The sequence below is a fragment of the Manacus candei genome, unplaced genomic scaffold (genome assembly GCF_025592945.1).
Source record: "Manacus candei isolate 608988 ecotype Guabito, Panama unplaced genomic scaffold, ASM2559294v1 h1tg000016l, whole genome shotgun sequence".
NCBI classification, from domain to species: domain Eukaryota; kingdom Metazoa; phylum Chordata; class Aves; order Passeriformes; family Pipridae; genus Manacus; species Manacus candei.
The window spans coordinates 2,557,680-2,578,147 of record NW_026138064.1 but is presented as its reverse complement, the minus strand read 5'-3'; the positions used below and the strand labels follow the sequence as shown (position 1 = coordinate 2,578,147).

The following is a 20,468-nucleotide window of genomic DNA, read 5'->3' as shown; positions in this document are numbered from 1 at the left end:
TTTGGCTTAAAAATTTATTGACAAGAGGGGAAAAAAAGAAAAATATACTTTTTATAATATTTTCCTGTACAGTACATGTGTTTTGCTAATAGCAGTATTACCCGAGATGCTTCTCTCAGACCTGTGTCAGGATGTGAATGACTAAATTGAAGTGGCAGTACTAGACTTGATCTGTAGTCTGATAGGTCAGTGGCTAATTTAAGCTTAGGAAAGTTGAGATTTTAGAAGGTTACCACCTCTAAAAAAGGACTTGAAACATGAGAGAAACAATCCTCCGAAAGAACATATTTTGGCTGAATTTCCACTTAATGAATGAAGAGGAAAACTTTTCACAGAATTGTAGTAAGCCCTTTAGTTCAAAAATGCCTCAGACTTCTAAGTGTTTTGTATATTTTCTACAGAAGGTCTTAACTTATGACATTTATTTTTCGAATTGAGCTGTACTGTCGTCATGCACTTAATATGTTAATTTTTTCATAGGGAAGAGAAGAAGATCCTCATGAAGGCAAAATGTAAGGATTTTTGTTTTGTTATTAAAAGCAATCATAACTGTTTGTAAACTTCAACTATGAGATTTCCAAGCTTTTTTTTTTTACCAAAGAGATTTGTTTTTTTGTTTCAAGACATTTTTATGTATTAGCTGCTGAAGATGCATGGATAAGTAACATGAAAGGGTCCTGCGATAGGTTTGCCTACTGCTAATGGATATTGCAGTGTTGAATTCTTGGATGAGTCCATGTATAATCACTTTCAGCCAAATTATGCACAATGGAGTATTTCTTGAACAGAGTTGCTGTAGAGTACTCTAAGTACTGGAGAGAGAGCAAAGTACTAGAAATACTAAAATACTAGAAATACTAGAGTGTTAGAAAAGTATCTGTTAGCCTCGTGAGTGGTAGAGTTGATCTGCTGGAGGATGGGAGGGTTCTACAGGGCGATCTGGACAGTCTGGATTGATGGGTCGAGGCCAGTGGTAGGAGATTCCACAAGGTCAAGAGGTCGTTCCTGCCCTTGGATCACAACAACCCCAGGCAGCAATACAGTCTGGAAGAAGGGTGTCTAGAAAGCTGCATATGGGGAAAAAGACATGGGGGTACTAGTTGACAATGGCTGACCGTGTGCCCAGGTGGCCAAGAAGGCCAATGGCATCCTGACTTGGATCAGCAGTAGTGTGGCCAACAGGACCAAGGCAATGATTATCTCTCTGTAGAGGGTCCTGGTGAGGCTACACCTCAAATCCTGTGTTCAGTTCTTGGCCACTCATGGCAAGAAAGACATTGAGGTGTTAGAGCAAGTCCAGAGAAGGGCAACAGAACAGGACAAGGGTCTGGAGCACAGGTGTGGTGAGGAGTGGCAGAGGGAGTAAGGGGGGCTCAGCCTGGAGAAAAGGAGGCTCAGGGGTTAACTTCTCACTCTACAACTACCTGAAAGGAGGTTGTAGCCATGTGGGGATCTGTCTCTGCTCCTAACAAGTGATAGGACAGAAGAAACAGCCTCAGATTACACCAGGAGAAAATTAGATTGGGTATCAGGGAAAATGTCTTCACTGAAAGGGTTGTCAAACCTGGGAATACACTGGCCAGGACAGTGGTGGAATCATCATCCCTGGAGGGATTTAAAATGTGTGTAGATGTGGCATTTCGAGATGTGATTTAGTGATGGACTTCGCAGTACAGGGTTAATGGTTGGACTTGATGAACTTAAAGGTCTCTTCCAACCCAAAGGATTCTAAGGTACTACAAAGTGAAGATGAGTTGCAAATAAAAAATTACTAGTGGCTTGGTTATTTAATCTCATGTCCTCATTTGTCTGTTTGCACTTGCTGCTTTTTCACTGTTACCCACTTTTCAGTCTCCAAGAGGCTGGTGGCTGAAGGAGGCATTTCGCTAGTATGTTTGTTGTGTACTGAGTTCTGCTAATCAATTTGGCAGTATGGAGCCCTTCAAATGTGGAATTTTTTATTTACTTTTTTGCAAAGTAGCTGGTAGCAGATATTTGGAACTTTTATACTGTCTTTCAACATTTGTTTGCCTTTCAGAGAAATACAGAGGAGATTGCCTTGAGCATACCCTAAAGGTAGTATAGGAAGAAAGTTAGAAATTGGGCTCTTTTCTGATACATAAAGAAGCCATATTTTTAGCTTTCATTTGAATACAGAATATTAAGCTGCAGCATGTAGCAGTTGTAGCAACTGAATAGTGCTAAGTATCAGGCTAAGACTAGGCAGAGGCTGCTGAACTTTTATGGAATACTGCTCTGACACAGAACTCTGGGAAGGTACAAGGTGTGTGATCAAAGCAGTTTGTATTCATTAATCTAACAAAGTTAGGTTTTATTTCCACAGCTCTGGCAAATTTGAGTTTGTGGTTTTCTGTGCAGTGTTTTAACTTCCTTGTTTGAGCTTTGGATTTTATGATTCAAGTAAACTGCTGTGTGATACTGACTTCAAATAATGCCTATCAAATTGTCTACTCTTTAGACAATTCATTTTAATCTCTAAACAGAGTTGGGTTTGGACATCAGCTCCAAGTGTTGGATATTTTTATTGAAATTATTTATATACCTGTTAATGTTACTTTTTTCATGGTATTGGTGGAACAGAATCATTAAGTAACATATTCATTGTCTCAGCTATATATATTAGGTCTGTTTAAATAAAGATTAATTTATAGGTACTAGAGCCTTGAATGTCACCACAACCAAAACAGAGAGCTGGTAGTCTTGCTTTCTGATTTTTCTCTTCATCTTTGTTAAGATGGTTCCACGGGAAGATCTCCAAACAAGAGGCTTACAATTTGCTGATGACAGGTACATGTATTTCTGATTGAAATAGTAATAGTGAAATGGCACAAAAAGGATCCTTTTAATATTAGAGTGTGACAAAACTTGCTTTTATGTCAGAACATATGTAAGTATCTTAAGAGTCTCAAATCCCTGCGGTTGTTACTTCAGTAGAAAACTACACTGGCGGAAAACTGTTGTGGCTATTAGTACTGTTAATGTAATAATTTTTGATTTAAATAATTTTTAAATAAATAAATGTGTTATCAGTTATTTCACTTTTTGATGTCTTCTTCAAAATGCTGTGGAGACTAGGCTTTTATATACCTAAAAGAAAATATATTATAAACATTCTTTGCACTTTCTGAAAGCAAATATTTCTTTAAATGAAAACATCAGTATTTTTCAGCCATGTTGTTTAATAGCTTACTTTAAATATTGGAACAGAAATTCTTATTTTTTGAAAACATTATCAACCCTTTTTAGTGCTTTTTTAAAGACGGGGAAAAGATGATGTGGGCTACAACTAAACCATTTTTTATTAATTTTGGTGGCTTAGTCCTAGTTCACCTAGTTGGAGAGCACTGCTGGAATTTACCTTACAGGCTTTGTATTTCTTCAAGTGTGCTATTCTTCCTAATTTAGGTGGAAATGGATTTAACAGGGGTTTATAGAGAACACTTAAGAAAATTAACACTGTTACGATATCTTTTCAGTTGGTCAGGTGTGCAGTTTTCTTGTGAGGCCTTCAGATAATACCCCTGGGGATTATTCACTTTATTTTCGGACCAGTGAAAATATTCAGCGTTTTAAAATATGTCCAACGTCAAACAATCAGTTTATGATGGGAGGCAGATACTATAATAGGTAAGTTTTGATGGCAAAAGGAATTGTATGTATTTTATACTTGTATAACTTGATTCTGTTTATGATTACTGCTATACTTTTAAGACTATGATTTTCTTTATAGAAACTATTTTCCCTAACTTCCTTAGTAGTTACCTGTAACTGAGCAAGTTCTTAAAGCTTAAAGAGCCCCAGTGTACCTTTTTTCTCTTGAAGTATTAGTCCTTCTGCAGACCAGTTCAGTCACACTGTAAATTGTGGATTGTAAGGGTCATGTGGATCCATAGACTGTGGATCTGTAATTAGGAGAATGCTCTGTTGGAAGTAGCTTGGAAACTACTCAGTGTGTTCTTGGCTATTTGAAAAGGGATAATAGAAATATTAATTTTATCTGAGACATTCATTAGAGTTTTCAAATGATAGAAATGGGTATTCACAAGAAAGGGGAAAAACATCTTCATTGTTAGAAAAAGTTATTAAATTGCATTTTAATGTGTGTGTTATACCTGGAAAAGAAATACAGATCAGTTCAGAGAGCAAATTTGAGATGTACTTGTTCTGCCGTTGGTGCAAAAATATAGTAATTTGTACAAAAAGAAAGAGAAATAATGAGATATGTGTCCCCTTTTGTGGAAGAAGCTATCAGTACACCTCCATCCGTGGTAGTCTTGTTTTTAGAGTTCCTGTAGGTGGAAGACTTCTCAGTAGAGAAAACTTGCCTTCCTCTTTTGATGGAGGTCATTGCCTGCCTCAAAAAAATCAGCATTTTTCCAGTCTTGGTCACTTAGAACCAGGGCATTCTTCATCCCAGTAGAGAATTTCTCTCACTTCCAGCTTGGCTTCTGAGTGGGTAGACATCCAGCAGCTGGTGTGTCTGAGAAAATGTCGAGGTCTCCTCACTAAGAAGTTCAGTGGACTTTGTCATATGACTTCACATGGACGATGGTTTGAGGCTAAACAATTGGACCCTTATGAACCTATGCCTGTGCCACACCTAGGCTGCTTGAATACCTTCTTCATTAATCAGTCTGGCCTCCAGACATCCTCATTGAAAACCAGGCGAGCTGCAGTGTCAGCCTTTTGTGAAGGTAAATGCTCTTTTGCACATTTTCTAATTACATGGCTTATTAGGAGGACGATAGGCCAGGAGCCCTCACCCTAGGTGATGTCAAATTTATCAGCAAGTTAGTGGAACTCTTATTAGGCTCAAATGATTTTGCAGCATTAAATAGTGTTACTTCAGAAAGTTACTACATGAAGTTATTACAATTCTGCTGGATTTACTTAAGGCATGGATTACATTTGTCTGAAGGAGATTCTATGGTGTTGAACAGAAAACTAAATTGTGAAGTTAAGTAGCAGTAAGTTATGACAGAATGCTTTAAGCATTATTTTTTTTTTTTTTAATATTTTGGTACTTAGTTTCCAGAGATCTGCCTCACTGTGAAAGAGAATCTGATTCAGTTTTGTTGCATGTTTTGGAGGATTACTACTGTAATCACATTCAGTCCAACTTAGTATGTGTGGCAGGTTAGTAAATTTGCTGGAAATTCAAACATGATGAAGAATGCAGTGCAAGATAAGGCCCCAAAATGAAGATGCTAACTTGCCCAAATTCTGTGATGTAAGATCTACTGCAGATGGCATGAATTAAGGAGCAGGAAAAAGTGAATAACTTTGTGGGATTTTAAATTCTTGTACTAGTTCAATAATGTGGACACTGTAAGAAGTATTTTAACATGGGAAGACTAATGTGGTTTTGTTGTATTGACTAATCAGAAGAGTCTGAAAAACAATAGGTATTGAACAATAGGTATTGAATCCAGAACAGAAATATGAAAAGTGTGGATTTATGTGCAAGGTAATGAGACTACAAGCATTTCTTGGTGCAGTGAATTCATCGTGGATTCTGTAAAAATGTAGTGTTTTTCTTCAAGGTGAGAATTTTGACTCTGAGAAGTGCTACTTCTTGGTTACCTGCATCTGTTTGACAGTGTCCATTAACTATAAACTTTTTTATATTAAGCTGTTTCATAAGTGCTCTCAAAGTATCTCCTTTGAAATCTGATTAGATCTTTACAAAATCATCCTTGATAGTATTTTTCGTATTCTCTTACAGTTTGGCGATTGTAATTGGGACAAAAGATAAAATGAAAACAACCCGCTCTTTGTTTGCAGAGTACTGATTACAGTTATAGTATCAATAAATGGTAGACTAAGATTTTCCATATAAAAGTAAAAAGTAAGTATAGTAAGGAAACACAAACCAAAAGAAGTTGTTTTATTTATTGGATATTTTGTATGTCAAAATGTGGGACTGGAATCACAATAACCTATACAAGCAACAGTATGTCTGCTTGTATTCCAGAAGAATTTATCTTGGGTGATCATTTCATATTCTTTGCTGCATAGGCTGACTTAATTTTTTCCAGTAACCTGCTCCTTTTGTGTGTGCTCCCACCATTCTTTATGTAAATTGCTTTGTAGAAGATAAGCATTTATTAGTGTTTCAGTAATTTTTCTAATTTTAGAACATGTGGTTAGGAAAAGCATACCAGGCCCTTTTTCTGTCCTTTCATTTCCTCTATCTGCCTTCTTCCAAAATTTAACCTGTGTAACAGGTGGCATTCAGAAAAAGCTATAAAATTAGAGATGATTCTTTGTTTCTAGAGATTCTATGTCAAAAGAAAACTTAAAAACATTGACTCAATAGTTTATGGTGAACAAGCTTTCAAGTTACCTTGAATTTTGATAGACAGCACAATTTGAAAGTTTAATAGACAACTGGAAGATAATTTTGATTCAACTGGTAGACTGATTGTATTGTGATGAGCTGAATGATATGGGTTTAATGTTTTTTGTCTTTGTAATTTAACAGCGTATAGAATTGGTATCACTTAGTACTGCTTTCTGTATTCTTTGTTATTTGAAATGTTTGCTGTTGTAAAAACTTTCAAATCATACTTAAAAAAACCCATACTGTTCACAATGGTGAGATACTTTTCAAATCATGCAAGTAGCTGAGATCTGGGGAATGTAACAAACCCTATGCTGAGCATTTTAAAATTACCAAAGTAACTGTAATGTAGTATTGAGATCTATTTCTATTTATGTCTTATAAAAACAAGTCTAGCAGTTTAGTTGTTTTTTGTTTGTTTGTTTGTGGGGTTTTTTGTTTTTGTTTTTGGTTTCTTTTTAATCCAGGGTTATTTATGCCTTCCTTTACGTGGTTTGTATAAGTAGGATTTCTGTTCCTGTCAAATGCTAAAGAAGGCTATGATTCATTTTCCCCTAGATAAGTTTTGTGGTCAGTGTGATTTTATGCTTGATGTTACACACGTTAGGTAGCTCTGATCACTTGCAGATTGACATTCTGTAGTGTACATGTCTGGAGATACCTGGTATCTTCGTTTCAGCATTCAGGCATTTGAGCTGTTATAGTGGTAAGGTAGGTGACCATCTGAGTTGATGAGTGGGAGCAGAGGCTGCAGAGCCTCCATCAAGGCATGGAGTCTTAGTCTTTATGGTACTCTTAACTAGAAAAGGAGTTTTCAAATACAACTGAATTGAATTTGTCCTTCAGCCCATATTAAAAAGTAGGAAGAAATTAGGCACCTGCTCCTTACACTGGCATTTTTAATCAAGGACGGAGAGGATGCATTGATGGTCACGGCAGTCCTGGTTAAATGAGAGATAAAAGTTATGCAATGCTGTTTTATTGATTACAAAACGTTGGCAGTAGCTATTGTTAAAAAAAATGACCAAGTCATTATTTTATGTCATGTTACACAGTTTAAATTCTTATGCAGAAAACGGCTTATGCAGCTCAGATATAATTGAAATTATTTGATTTCACTGAAACTGAAGCAGAAATTCATGTCATTCTATATACCTGAAAACTAAAAGTATGTGTGGGAAGATTGTTATATCAAGCTTGCACTAGTTCATAGCTTCAGAATTACAAGGAAAGAAAAGTGAACTGAGATGCCTTGATATAGCTTTATTTAGAAGTTTTTGAGGTTACTTTTACAGTATCAACTATTGTTCCTGTGTTGAACACATGCCTTGTTTGTTATCTTTGCACACACAGCCTAGAAGGAGATTGCACTTTGAGTATCTCCCGTTCTCCTTCCCTAGTTACTCTAGGACCTGGAATATTATTGCCAATGAAATAGCAATTTTCAGCCTAGTTGGAAAGTGGGTAATGCACATGTGCTACTTAAATGTGGAAAGTGCAGTGGCCTCATTTGGCATTTTAAGCAACTCATTAAAATATTTTGCAGAGTTTAGAATTAATATGTGCTGAATACGGTTTTGTGAACTTTCTTGACTTCAGTATATTAGCAAATTCTCATTGCTACAAGGAAGATTATGATGATTAACACTTGATTTTATTAAAACTCTGTGAGAAAGTTTTGTATGGTTGTATGGAAAAGCAGACTGTCAAACAGAGAAAAAATTAATGAGTTTAACATTTCAATCTTCTTTTTCTTATTGAAACAGTATTGCTGACATCATTGAGCACTATAGAAAAGAACAGATTGTTGAAGGATATTACCTAAAAGATCCTGTTCCAATGCAGGTAAGATTTCATCTCTGAGTGTTTAATGTTGAAGTTACATACTGAACCATTGTCAAATCAGTTTATGAGCTGCATTACAGCAGAGATACAGGTAGTTAAACAGCTTCATCTCCAGTTTTAATGTTTTCAGCTGGTCTGTTTCTTTTTATTTTATCCTCAAATGCATTCACATACCAAAGGTTGGCTTGTAGTCAGCAGAAAATATGGTAAGCTCACTCTGTCCTGTTAGGTGTTCAGCCTCTGCCCTGTGCCCCTTGCTCTGGTCCCTGGCTCAAACATGCTGTGACTTAGTCCCACATTAGGGACTAAGGGAACCAGTCTGCCCTCCTTTCTTTTGTGTCTGGGTTTTTTCTCCTGTCAGAGGAAACCTGTACCCACAGAAAAGCTTCAGGGATGATTTCAGGCCTGGGATTGCAGCATTTGTTCTGGAGCATAGCATCTGCCCCATAGCAGATGTTGATTCTGAGAGACCACTAGTAATAAGCACACCACGTCATATAGGTTTTCTTGAACTTATATTTAGTTGTAGCATTTACATGCATATTTTATTCCTCCTTTGTTCCCAAGCTTTCCTGATTCAATGGTTAGAAATTTGCCTTCCTGTCCTCCCCAAATAGAGTTACAGTCAGTTCATATCCCTTTGGGAGATCTTTCATATTAATACGAGAACATTTCTTCTGTTCACCAAACTATGCACACCAAAGCTGATCATGTCACTTTCTGTAATGTTCTTGTAGCTACCCTGCTGCCACCAGTTTTGGTGTGAACTTGCCTTTCTTGAACACAGTGGACCAGAATAGTTTAGAGTACCGTGTCATGGGTAATTCCCTTTCTTGTTGAGGAAAGCACTTAACAAATATCCTAGAATACATGTAGTTTTCTGTGGTGGGTTGACCCTGGTGAGCAGCCAAGGACCCACACCTTAGTTTGCTCACTCCCTATTCCTGTGGGATAGGGGCAAAAGCAAAAGAACTCCTGGGTTGAGATAAATACAGTTTAATAAGCAAAGGAAGGGGTGGTGGGGTGATGCAAAGGCCATCACTCACCACCTCCCACAAGCAAACTGTGTTTGTGTCCTCAGTGCTTCCCTATTGTTTGCTGCTGTTAACTCATGCTTATTAATGTGGTTGGAACAGAAAGCAAATATGAATTCCCACACTGCTCCTTGAAACACTTTACTAGTAACTTTCCTCATGTTCTATCATTCCTCTTGAATCACAGCAGTAACTCTTCATTTTAGCTTTTTGCATATGTGCTTACAGTTCTTGTATTAATAAACTTTACACTGACTAATTCTCCTTGTGAGAGTACTTCAGATCCTTTTAAACTAGCCAGATACACTTGTGACTTTGTTTCAAAATTTAGCGGTCAGTGGTGCAGTTAATGTTCTGCTTTGTGTACATCCCTTTCACATACCACTACGCTCCATTTTGAGGGGAAAAAAATTCTCAAGTTTTGCTTTCTTTTAGGGTCAGTCTGATTGACTTCCCACGTCTAATATGAAATTTACTTAAAAATATTTGTTGCTAGATCTGTTGTTTTGTGCCCTGCTCCTTGTGCAGTTATGTTATGGACATCATCTCAGTTCTGTTCTCACTGCTTGACAGTCTTGCTTTTCATGTTTTCTTATGGATAAAGAACTTCTACTCATCACCTTACTTGGTAAGGTCAGACTTAGCTTTGGTTTTGGCTATTCTTGTTTATTACTTGCATTTCCAGATCCTGCCATTTTCTGTGTGAATTTATGCTTTTTCTGTTTCCTGTTTCTATTTTCTTCTCTTGTCTTGAGTTCTGCTCAGTTAGGACATGTGAGTTCTAATGAGATTAATGAAGGGCTATGCCACTTTGAGTGAGTTGGTTCTGCACCATTTTTGTTGCTTCAGAGTTTATCCATGATTACTTGGGTCCATGACTAGACATTTAGCTAGATATATCTTTAAAGACTTGCATAAATAAATTTAACAGAAATCAGAGGGAAAGATACTGCTTTTTTCTGCCCATTCTTGAACTATGGAAATAGTTATATTACATTTCTAACAAGTGTTTTGTATGAAATATTATATTGCTTTGCTAAAATACACGAGAGAACAATAGTACTGAGTTGGTAGCATTCAGTAAGATGATCCTGGTTGCAACTTCATGGTATACATTTTTAATGGCAGTTTCCAAGCTTAAAGTATGTTTTTCTTACATGTTTTCCAGCACCAAGAACAAGTGCTTAATGATACAGTGGAAGGAAGAGAAATCTACAATACAATTCGTCGGAAAACAAAGGATGCATTTTACAAAAATATTGTCAAAAAAGGTTATCTTCTGAAAAAAAGTGAGTTATGTTTGCTTCTATTCTTTTTTATTCTTAAAAAAAATCAGATAAGGATCACAAAATCATAGAGTATTTTAAATGGGAAAGGACCCATAAGGTCCAAAAACACATGACTAAGAGCATTGTCCAGATGCTCCTTGAACCCTGACAGGCATGTCGCTGTAAGGATTTCCTTGAGGAGCCTGTTCCAAGGATGAGCTGCCTTCTCAGTGAAGAACTTTTGCCAGCCTGAACTTCCCGTTGCAGCTTCATTCTATTTCCTTGTGCCCTATTGCTGGTCACCAGAGGGTGGAGGTCAGCACCTCCTAGTTGAACATGCACACTTAGTGAGGTTAGTGTAGTAATGGTACTAGAAAAAGCAAAATTGAAGTGGACAAAAGGTTCTAGAAAGTGTGTGAGGAGGATGAAAGATCTTTCCTTAAGTAGTTTGAGAATAGAAGGACATGATACCTGAAATTACATACAGTATAAAAACATTGGTTGGCAGTTCTGAAAAAAATCAGACCACAGCACAAAAACTAGGCATCCTTATCAAGGTAGTGTTCAAACTCACTAAATAAAGTATATTTTCATTAAGTGTTTGTATTTGTATATGTGGAACCAGCCAAATTCTTAGATATGGTTGTGTTTGGGGCTTGATTCTGATTTAAGTTTGCATACAATATATTTCCATTTCTGTTCTTCAGCCATACTGCTTTAAGATGCTGTAATGCAATCTGTTAAACATTTATCACAGTTTAGGAGTAACTTTCTCATATCAAGAGTCTATCAAGACTAAACACTGCTACTGAATTCAAGGGTAGGTTTGATATAGAAGGCATAGAATGGGGTAAAAGGGTTAGGGAATGTGTAAACAAGGGAAAGGAACAAGGGACAAAGGGGTTTCTGCTTTTTAAAACCTACCTATAAAACTTACAAGTCTTACAAATATTAGAAAAATAAAAAAAACCATTAGGGGCTTAAGGCATCATAGTAATAAAAATATAATAAATTTGATCTACACTGTTATTATTTGCAATCTGTGTAGATACAGTCATAACAGTGATAGGAACTCACTGTTCAGGCAGCTCATAGGCACTTGCTTAATCCTGAAAATGTGTAAGGAACCTTTTGCAACTCTCCCTGCATCTGCGAAGAGGGTCTGGTTTTCGTCACATGTTGTGTAAAATTGAGTATGTATGCTGATTTTATAACTCGCGTGATTACCTGTACATTGTTCTTCTGTTTGGAATTTGGCAAAAACTGTACTGCCCTCTTTTCTTCATTTACAAAATTTACATGTTCTTTTAAAAAGTACTATAACTTTTTTTTGACTCTTGTACAGGTAAAGGAAAAAGATGGAAAAACTTGTACTTTATATTAGAGGGGAATGATGCCCAGCTTATTTATTTTGAGAGTGAAAAACGAGCCACAAAACCCAAAGGACTAATAGACCTTAGTGTATGTTCCGTCTATGGAGTACATGACAGTTTGTTTGGCAGGTAGGACACTGGCTTTTTTTAATTGTATTGAACCAAGAATTGATAAAGAATTTTGTCAATTCAAAAAGTTCTACATTCCTTTGGTAGGTCTTTGAAAACTAACCCGGTTAAATGAAGTCTGTAAGTGCTTTTCTGTATGAGAACTAGTACTTTTGTTACAGTTGACCAACTTAGTAGTAAACTAGTTCATATGATTAAACATCCACAGGAAAATTTTTTTGCATAATTACTATATTCAGAGATAAGATTTGATGTGAAGATTATATCCTGTAATATTTTGATGTTCAAAATATGCTGAGAATCAAAAGCATTTCAGATATTATTAGTAATTACCAAGAAAGAGTTTACATATTTGTTCATTGGTAGTTACAAAAACAACTCCACTGGCCTGTATTATAGTGTTTTATAGAAGAAATAAGTGCATTTACTTATATAATAAATGATAGAAATTAGAAATTCTGGTTATCCTAAGGATCTCAGTATTTATTAAAAATTATACATACTCAACTTCTGTTTATTTTTGTGAAAAAACATCAAGACATGCTTAAAATTAGTGGCATTTCCTAAACTGCAAAGACTGGTGGGTTTTTTTATCTGTTTGGGTTCTTTTAAAATCTTTTCAATAAGTTTGAAAAAACCCTCCATCTAAATACTGGAATGAGGAGCATGTATGTAGATAAAGAGTATCTAAAAAAATTACTGATACGTTCCTTATGTAGGTTGACAATTATGCAGGAAGCTTTGGTGTATATTGTAATAAAGGAACATTTTGGTTATGTTTCTTGAACAGCTTTCAAGAAACCCTGTGTTGTGGCTTAGAGTGTAGTTGGGCACTAGGTGGTACCACAGGTGTGTAGGAGACCTGTGGTAGCAGCAACTTAGGAAGCTGTTAGTGGTGAACTACAGCTGAGACAAAGTTCTTCCTGCACTTCAGGTAACTGGTAAAAAACTGCCTTTGCTGTTTCCTCAGCAGTACAGTGAAGTCGGTACTTCTGTGACATTTAAGGTTGTATAGTTGTGTCACATACACCAATGTTTGGTGTGTGGTCCAGTACATACTGCATTCGTCATGAGAGCTATGGGACACGTTCAGATAGGGGATTCTCTAAGTTAATATTGTTTCCTGAAAGAACAAATCCTTAATGTATGATTAACCGCTTGTGAACTAATGCTGAACCTCTGCTGCTTTTAAATTCTCTAGGAATAGTCCTTGTTGATAAGTTTTTTCAGATGGCTGTTTTTTTTTTCCTCTGACTGTAAGTCAGCATACATGCCTGTTCAGTACAGAGCATTCTAAAAATTTATCAATACTCTGAAGGAGTTTTGAAGGGCCTGAGGAATCTTTTCATTGGAGTTCTTTCTCTTTTCGTGTTGTGATGATGACATGTAGACGAACAAAAATTGATGGAATATGCAGTGTTCCTTACAGACAAACAGCAGAAATCTGTTAATTCAGTGTAAACTTTGTTTTGGCACAGATCAAGGGAAGATGTCCGTTAATATGTGAAGATTAATAAAACTTACGTTTTTGTTTTGTTTATTTTTAAGGCCAAACTGTTTTCAGATAGTAGTTCAGCACTTTAGTGAAGAGCATTACATCTTTTACTTTGCAGGCGAAACTCCAGAACAAGCACAGGTGAGAGCTTTTGTTGCTAAGTGTAAAAAAGTAATTTTTTGTCTTGTGTTGTTTAATGATGTTGCCCTTCTGAAACAGGAAGCGTTATCACAAGTACTTTAGTGGTTATATTAGGAGGTGCTAACATGGAGTAGTGGCAGACTTGTCAGGGAAGAGGTTGGTGCTGAGAATCCAGCATCTGTATTACGTACTCTTTAGGGTTTTGGTTTGGACAAATTCTAGTCAGGTCCCATGGACTGAACTTCTATTATTTTCCATTCTGTGTTTTTGAAGAACATATACATTTCTTGACATAGTTCAATTCACTCTCTAGGACTTTTCCAGCATAGTAAGTAAGACTTTTACTTTAGACTGAAATAAATAAAGTGAAATGAAATGCTAATGCATGCATGTGTGCTCAATGATCAAAGTATATTGAACACCTGTTTGTCCTGTTTATAAATTGGTAGGTGTTCATAATCTTGGACCCTGATGGTGCATAAAACATAAAGTTTTCTGGTTTTATATGCTATCCTTCTGTTACTTGCTCTCTTAACAGTTATGTTCACTGATTAAGAATTGTGAGATAGGAGCCTACTTCTCTGAAACTCATTTTCCAGCAGGAGAGGCTATCTAAAATGACACGATGTTCTTATTTATTAAGTTTTAAGCTCTGAAAACCCTCAGATCTGAAGTATACCTGTTACATCAGAAGTTTAAGTTTTGCATTTGATTTTATTTGAATGGAATTAAAACTGTTTAGAGCACTTATAATAGACTGCTATTCACCAGAGCATGAAGCCTATATAAATACAGTATTTTTCTTGTACTGTATATAAAGTAAAGCATAAATTTTCCTGTTAAATGAATGCAAATTTGTGGAATTAGCTGAGATGCCATCAGAATTGTGTAGTCACATTTGTCACACAGCTTTCACTGTACTGTCTTTGAGATGCAGTGTTTTGTATAGTAATTGAGAATATATAAATTAATGTCTGTGCCCCTTACTGCACGTGAATTTTGTCACATCTGTAAAATCTTTTGTGTTCTAAAAAGTAGAAGAATTAAGAATGTGTTGAAGACAGAATATCCTGTCTTGTTTCCTGGACATTTAGTATAATCCTCTTTGGGTTTTGATCTTCTTAACAGGCTGTTTCACTGTATTTATACAAAATGCACTTGTTTCAGGTTTCTTTATAACATGGCTTTGGCCCAGAAAAGTTTACAGATATTTCTTTCAAGAAAGCTCAGCTTTCTTTACTGTGTAACATTTCATAGAAGAATAGAAACTTCGTGGTGTGTAGCTGAAAGCTTTTCCTTCCGTGGAAGGATTTGAAAGCAGAAACCTGACTCACAAAGTGGTCTAGCTGAGAATAGCTGCAGTACATATTGCTGTATTTTTAAAATGTAAAGGATATTGCGAGGGGTAAGATTGAAGCAGGGTTGTGGGGGTTTTAATGACATTGTTAAATTGTACTTTGAGATACAGACTTAAGAGGCTGTTACTCAAAACCCGAATTTTATGCTTCACAAGAAATATACAAAATTTAATGGTTGGGGGACAGAAACTAGAGAATGAAGCTATAACATATCTTCCACCTTCCAAAGGCCCGTTGTAAAGCTTCCCTGTTAGCTTTTTCACACTGGAGTGACTTTTTCAGAGGTGGCCTGGCAAGTTGACAATGCCTCTTAGCAGCTTATTTGTTTTAAAAAAATAAATATATAGACAAAGGTTCTGCAGGCAGTTTGGTGTTAGACAAACTCTTTGTTTCTATGACCAGAATGGAATCCATCCATCCATCCACTCTGCTGTATGCTTTTGTGAGCAAACGGGGGAATGCTGGATATATGCTCTGTGTTTCTCTGTTAATGTTTTAGTTTTTGTTTGAAGTATACACAGTGTTATGACTGCCATACTGGAGTACTGGAGAGAATAATCAGACCAGTTTGACTTGTTAAATGTAATTTTCTCAGAAGCAAAAAAGTTTTGCCTAATTTTTTATACAATTTGTAATTTCATGTAGTATCGCTAGACTGGAAGATTGGTGAAGGTCACACTGTATGTCCATTAGTAATGCTTGATAGTTATAAAAGAGAAAGTGGTTCAGATTTGCAAATCCTTTATGAGGTTTTGCTCAGCAAAGATAAGAAATTTGCTTTAATATTCAAATGTGTACTTTGGAATTACAGGAAACCTAGGTTTTGCTAAGCTAAAGTGAAATTTCAGATACTCTTCTTTTAAATATGTCTGTTCCACTGCAAGAAGCTGTGTCTGACTTGGTTCCGTTTCACGATTCTGTGTCCTTCTCTTTTAGGACTGGATGAAAGCTCTGCAGATGTTTTGCAGTTTAAGAAAAACCAGTCCAGGCACATCAAATAAGCGCCTGCGTCAGGTGAAGCTGATATTGTGGGGTTGGTGGTGCATGTGGAGGAGTGTTTTGCCTCTTCGTTGCGAAATGATATGGATAAATCTCAGACTTTCCCTTTCAGTAGAAGTAAATCCTGAATAAAAGTGTAAAGATGTCAGCAACTTCAAAAATGTGCCTCATATGGGAAACTTCGAAAATCTATATGGCATGTGAACAAATTTTATAAAAATGTATATGACATGTAAATAAAGTACTCCTTTAAATAATGATTTAATTTTCAATAACACGTACATGCCTGAACATTCTTGAGCCCTAATTTCTCTCGGCCTTTGAAAGTGCTGGAGTTTCCTCAGAGACAGAGGACAGTCAGTATTATACATTTAAGTCTGTAATGATTGCAGAATAATGGGGAAATACTTCAAGAATTCCTCATATTTTTAAATCTTAGGAACATTGAATGTAGTTGTTTTTTATAGGTAGTAGAGAAAAGAATAAAATGTGGAATAAAGAAAAGGAATAAAAAGGAATAAAATACAACATTTAGTTGTGAACATTAAAAATGTTTGGATACTTCTAATAAATGAACTAAATTAGGTGAATTAATAGATGAAGTGGCAGGTGAAATTGAAATCTTCAGACTGCAAAAGCAAAGCAAAAGGCAAAGACAATGCTCATCTACACAAAAGAGTACAATGTAATGGGTTGCACAAGAGAATTTTACATAATCTGTTAGGAAAGCACCAAATAATAAACCATTGTGTTTGGAATTGTCCATGGCTCTTACTCAAAGTGCCAGTCCTTGATTTCAGTAAAATCTTCTGTGCCTAGAAAAGTTGTTATTTGAAAATCCTAATGCCCCAAAGATAATTTTAAAAGAACACATGATGCCTTAAAAATATGGTATTTGTTTTCAGAACTTTAGTTACTTTATTTTGTCACTTGTGCCTCTTAAAAATGTTCAGTATTCACATATTAACATTATCTCTGTACAGAGGATAAAAAATTCATTAGCTTTGTATTTGTACTTTAGCAATAAAAAATAAATTCTGTTTATTTTTTTTCCAGGTCAGCAGTCTCATTTTGCATGTAGAAGAAGCTCATACGCTCCCAGTAAAGCATTTTACAAATCCATATTGTAACATCTACCTGAACAGTGTCCAGGTAGCAAAAACACACATCAGGGAAGGGCAGAACCCTGTGTGGTCAGAAGAATTTGTCTTTGAGTAAGTCTTAATCATCTTGAATTATTGAATTTCACTTGTAATTTGCATTGCATTTAAGATTCTTAACACTATATTATTTTACTGTATTTTTAAAAATACGGTCTATGTCTTTATACAGCACCAACCTTTCAGCCAAATTCTGCATGGGCAGAATTTTTTATAGGCACCTAACTACCTTTGTTAATATAAGTGTCTTTGGCTGAGGATTGAAATGAAATTAGGAAAAGTCTAAGTGCCAGCCAAGTATAGTACTAACTGAGGTTCTCTGTCTTTTCTCCTAGTGATCTTTCATCTGATATTAATAGATTTGAGATAAGTCTTAGTAACAAAACAAAGAAAAGCAAAGATCCAGATATATGTAAGTATTTTTTCTGAAAAGATGCTCATATGTTTCAGCATGGATACTCTGTGTGGGTTTTCTTTACTTTTGTCAAGCACTGTCACAAGAAATTTAGGCTGGTTTTTATGCTCAACATACCTCTGTCTTTGTGTATTTTGGATGTCTGAAGAAGTTTTCCATTAATGGTTTTATAATGACAATCTGCATGGTGTTTAGTGATAAAATGTACAGTAATCCAGTCCTGTATACGTGGCACCTTTCCTAGCTCTGCTCTAGAGTAACCATTGTCAATGACTGTGCTTACCAAAAAGCAAGAGAAGCAAGAGGAAAGAGAAACTTTCAGGACTAGTCTGCTCCATAAAATGGAGTTCCATGGAGTTTTAAGTCTGACTACATGGAATTCCTTTTCAGGTTTTTGGTTCCTTCCAGTGAGAAAGGGAAAGATATGATTCTTTATTAAAAAAATAATCTTGATTGTTTCTGAAGAAAATGTCCTTGTTTTCTTTCTTTTTTACCTCATCTGTCTGCTTCCCTTATTACCACTCAGGTTTAAACCTGAAGTTACATTAGTATTACTTTGATTAGGACAGGATCCATATTTTCTTCTGCCTTTTACACAAGTTTCCAATAATTTCTTTTCCTCATGTTACCCAAACAGCTACTTCTTTAACTGTGGTTTTGTTTCTTTTCCAGCAAACTAAGAGCAAGGTGGTAAAATCTTTCAGTTTCCTTGTAAAGAAGGGTTTTGAAGAATGTGAATTTGAAGATAGAAAAAAATATTTTTTTTAAGTTCAGGTCTCTACTACACAACATGTTTTTAGTGTTCTTGTTTCCCACCATACTTGTTCTTGAGCAGCTTCAGCCCTGTGCTTCTTCTTTGATGCCTGCAGGGCAGGATGGCTTCTCTATCCCCTTCAAATTTATTTCAAGATTTTTTTCTTTTCTGTTGTGTTCAGAGCTGTCTGTACTAAAGCCTGTCAGAGTTTTTTTCAGTTTGGGTATATTTTGTTACTGGCCTGTAACTTGTGCCCCAGTGCTAATTTATTGGTAGGGGCTTTATTTGGCGTTGGGGTTTTTTGTGTGTGTGCGTTTTTTTTTTTTTGGTTTGGTTTGGTTTGGGTTTTTTTGTAAAATGTGTAGGGAAACTTTGACCAAAATAGATCATTTACAACTCATTTTGAATGGTCTTGCAGAACCTGATTCAATTTGTGGTTTTTTTGTTTGTTTTTCATGTGAGGAAATTAAAAGCAGATCTCATTGAGAGTCATGGAAAGAGACAATGTTTACTTGAGAGATGCAGACTAACAGGCTAAACTATTAGTGAAACTAACTGTGGGTTCCTCTTGGAGGATGATGGGTGTTTCACAAGCACAGTGTTGCCTGTGAAAGTACCTGGGCCCTTTCTCTGTGAAAAAAAGAACTTCCATTTAGGAACACATGTACCTGCTCCAGGTGAGCCCGTGCTCCCAGCTGCTGTATCTTGCTGTACTGGTTTAAAAGTTAACCAGCAGGGGAAATGCACTCAACTCAAAAGAGAGATTATAAGTCAGAATAACACTTTAGTAAAATAATACAATAAGTACAATTATACAGACAAGCAATTGGTTTTAACCCACAAAACCCAAATGTATAACCCAGCACCCTGGGGCATGAACAAAGTGGTGTTCCTTGCCCTCCCCCCCCAAGTCCAAAGTAAAGGGAGAGGGGAAAAGCCTGCTGGTGGGAGAGCTGTTGCAATCTGGTCAAAAGTGGTGATTGCAGTCCAGTTGAGGTTGGTGAGCTGCAGTCTGGTTGAGAGCGGTGAGCTGCAGTCTTCCTCTGGATCCCACGAGTGGTAAAAAGGTTCCGAAACTCCAAGTTTATATATTCTCCAGTTCAGGCAGGAATGGTCAGTCCTTCCCTCAGAGTGGGGAATTCCATAAAAGGGTATGAGGCTGCTCAGTCCATAAAAGGGTATGAGGGTGCTCAGGAACATCCTCCCCCCCCCCCCCCCACTTCGCAGGCCTCTACTGACAACAGTTTCTGGGAAAATGGCATGGAAGGCTATAGAATACACAGTTTTGGGCTACACCCATCCAGTGATGAATCGGTCCCAGCTGTTCTAACTAGGACATTATCTACCCCTTATTCTATGCCGTCCATGTCATGCCCAAATTAACCCCTTTAAAAACTATGTCTCCTTAAAACTATATACACTTTTTTATATATATATATATATCTATCTATCTATATATATATACATACATACAATGAAACATTACAGACCATTCTCACTCAAAATTAGGTCCCCTCCTTATGGTACACAATGTGTCTCCCCATCTTTTTGCATTACCCACCAGGTGGAACCAGGTCCTTGAGCAAAAACAATCCCTCGGATGGGTTTGCCTTTGCTTGAGGTGGGACTAATCCAAACAGTCTTCCCTAACATTCCTCTCATATGTACCACAGGGACTTTATCTCCATCTACAGTATGCAAAGGTTCTGATTGGGCAGGGCCAGCTCGATTGATGGAACCTCGGGTGTTGACCAACCAGGTGGCCTTTGCTAAATGCAGCTCCCAGTGTTTGAGAGTCTCCCCACACAGTGCCTTCAGGGTGGTTTTCAGCAGTCCGTTGCACCGCTCAACTTTTCCAGCAGCTGGTGCATGGTAGGGGATATGATACACCCACTCAATGCCGTGCTCTTTGGCCCAGGCGTCTACGAGGCCATTCTTGAAATGGGTCCCATTATCAGACTCAATTCTCTCCGGGGTGCCGTGTCGCCACAGGACTTGTTTTTCAAGGCCCAGGATGGTATTCCAGGCAGTGGCATGAGGCACGGGGTATGTCTCCAGCCATCCAGTGCTTCCTTCTACCATGGTCAGTACGTAGTGCTTGCCTTGGCGGGTTTTGGGGAGCGTGATGTAGTC

The 20,468-nt window shown here is 36.8% G+C and overlaps 1 protein-coding gene across 1 annotated transcript in view; it reads left to right on the top strand.

Moving 5' to 3' along the window:
- Positions 1-20,468, top strand: part of RASA1 (RAS p21 protein activator 1) — a 53,355-nt gene that overhangs the window by 21,973 nt on the left and 10,914 nt on the right. Inside the window, exons 6-15 of the mRNA XM_051782600.1 lie at positions 481-512; positions 2,756-2,808; positions 3,498-3,648; positions 8,131-8,209; positions 10,412-10,532; positions 11,857-12,013; positions 13,562-13,649; positions 15,944-16,021; positions 17,063-17,220; positions 17,502-17,578. Of these exons, the coding sequence (XP_051638560.1) occupies positions 481-512; positions 2,756-2,808; positions 3,498-3,648; positions 8,131-8,209; positions 10,412-10,532; positions 11,857-12,013; positions 13,562-13,649; positions 15,944-16,021; positions 17,063-17,220; positions 17,502-17,578 (994 nt within the window). The remainder of the gene's footprint in view (positions 1-480; positions 513-2,755; positions 2,809-3,497; positions 3,649-8,130; positions 8,210-10,411; positions 10,533-11,856; positions 12,014-13,561; positions 13,650-15,943; positions 16,022-17,062; positions 17,221-17,501; positions 17,579-20,468) is intronic.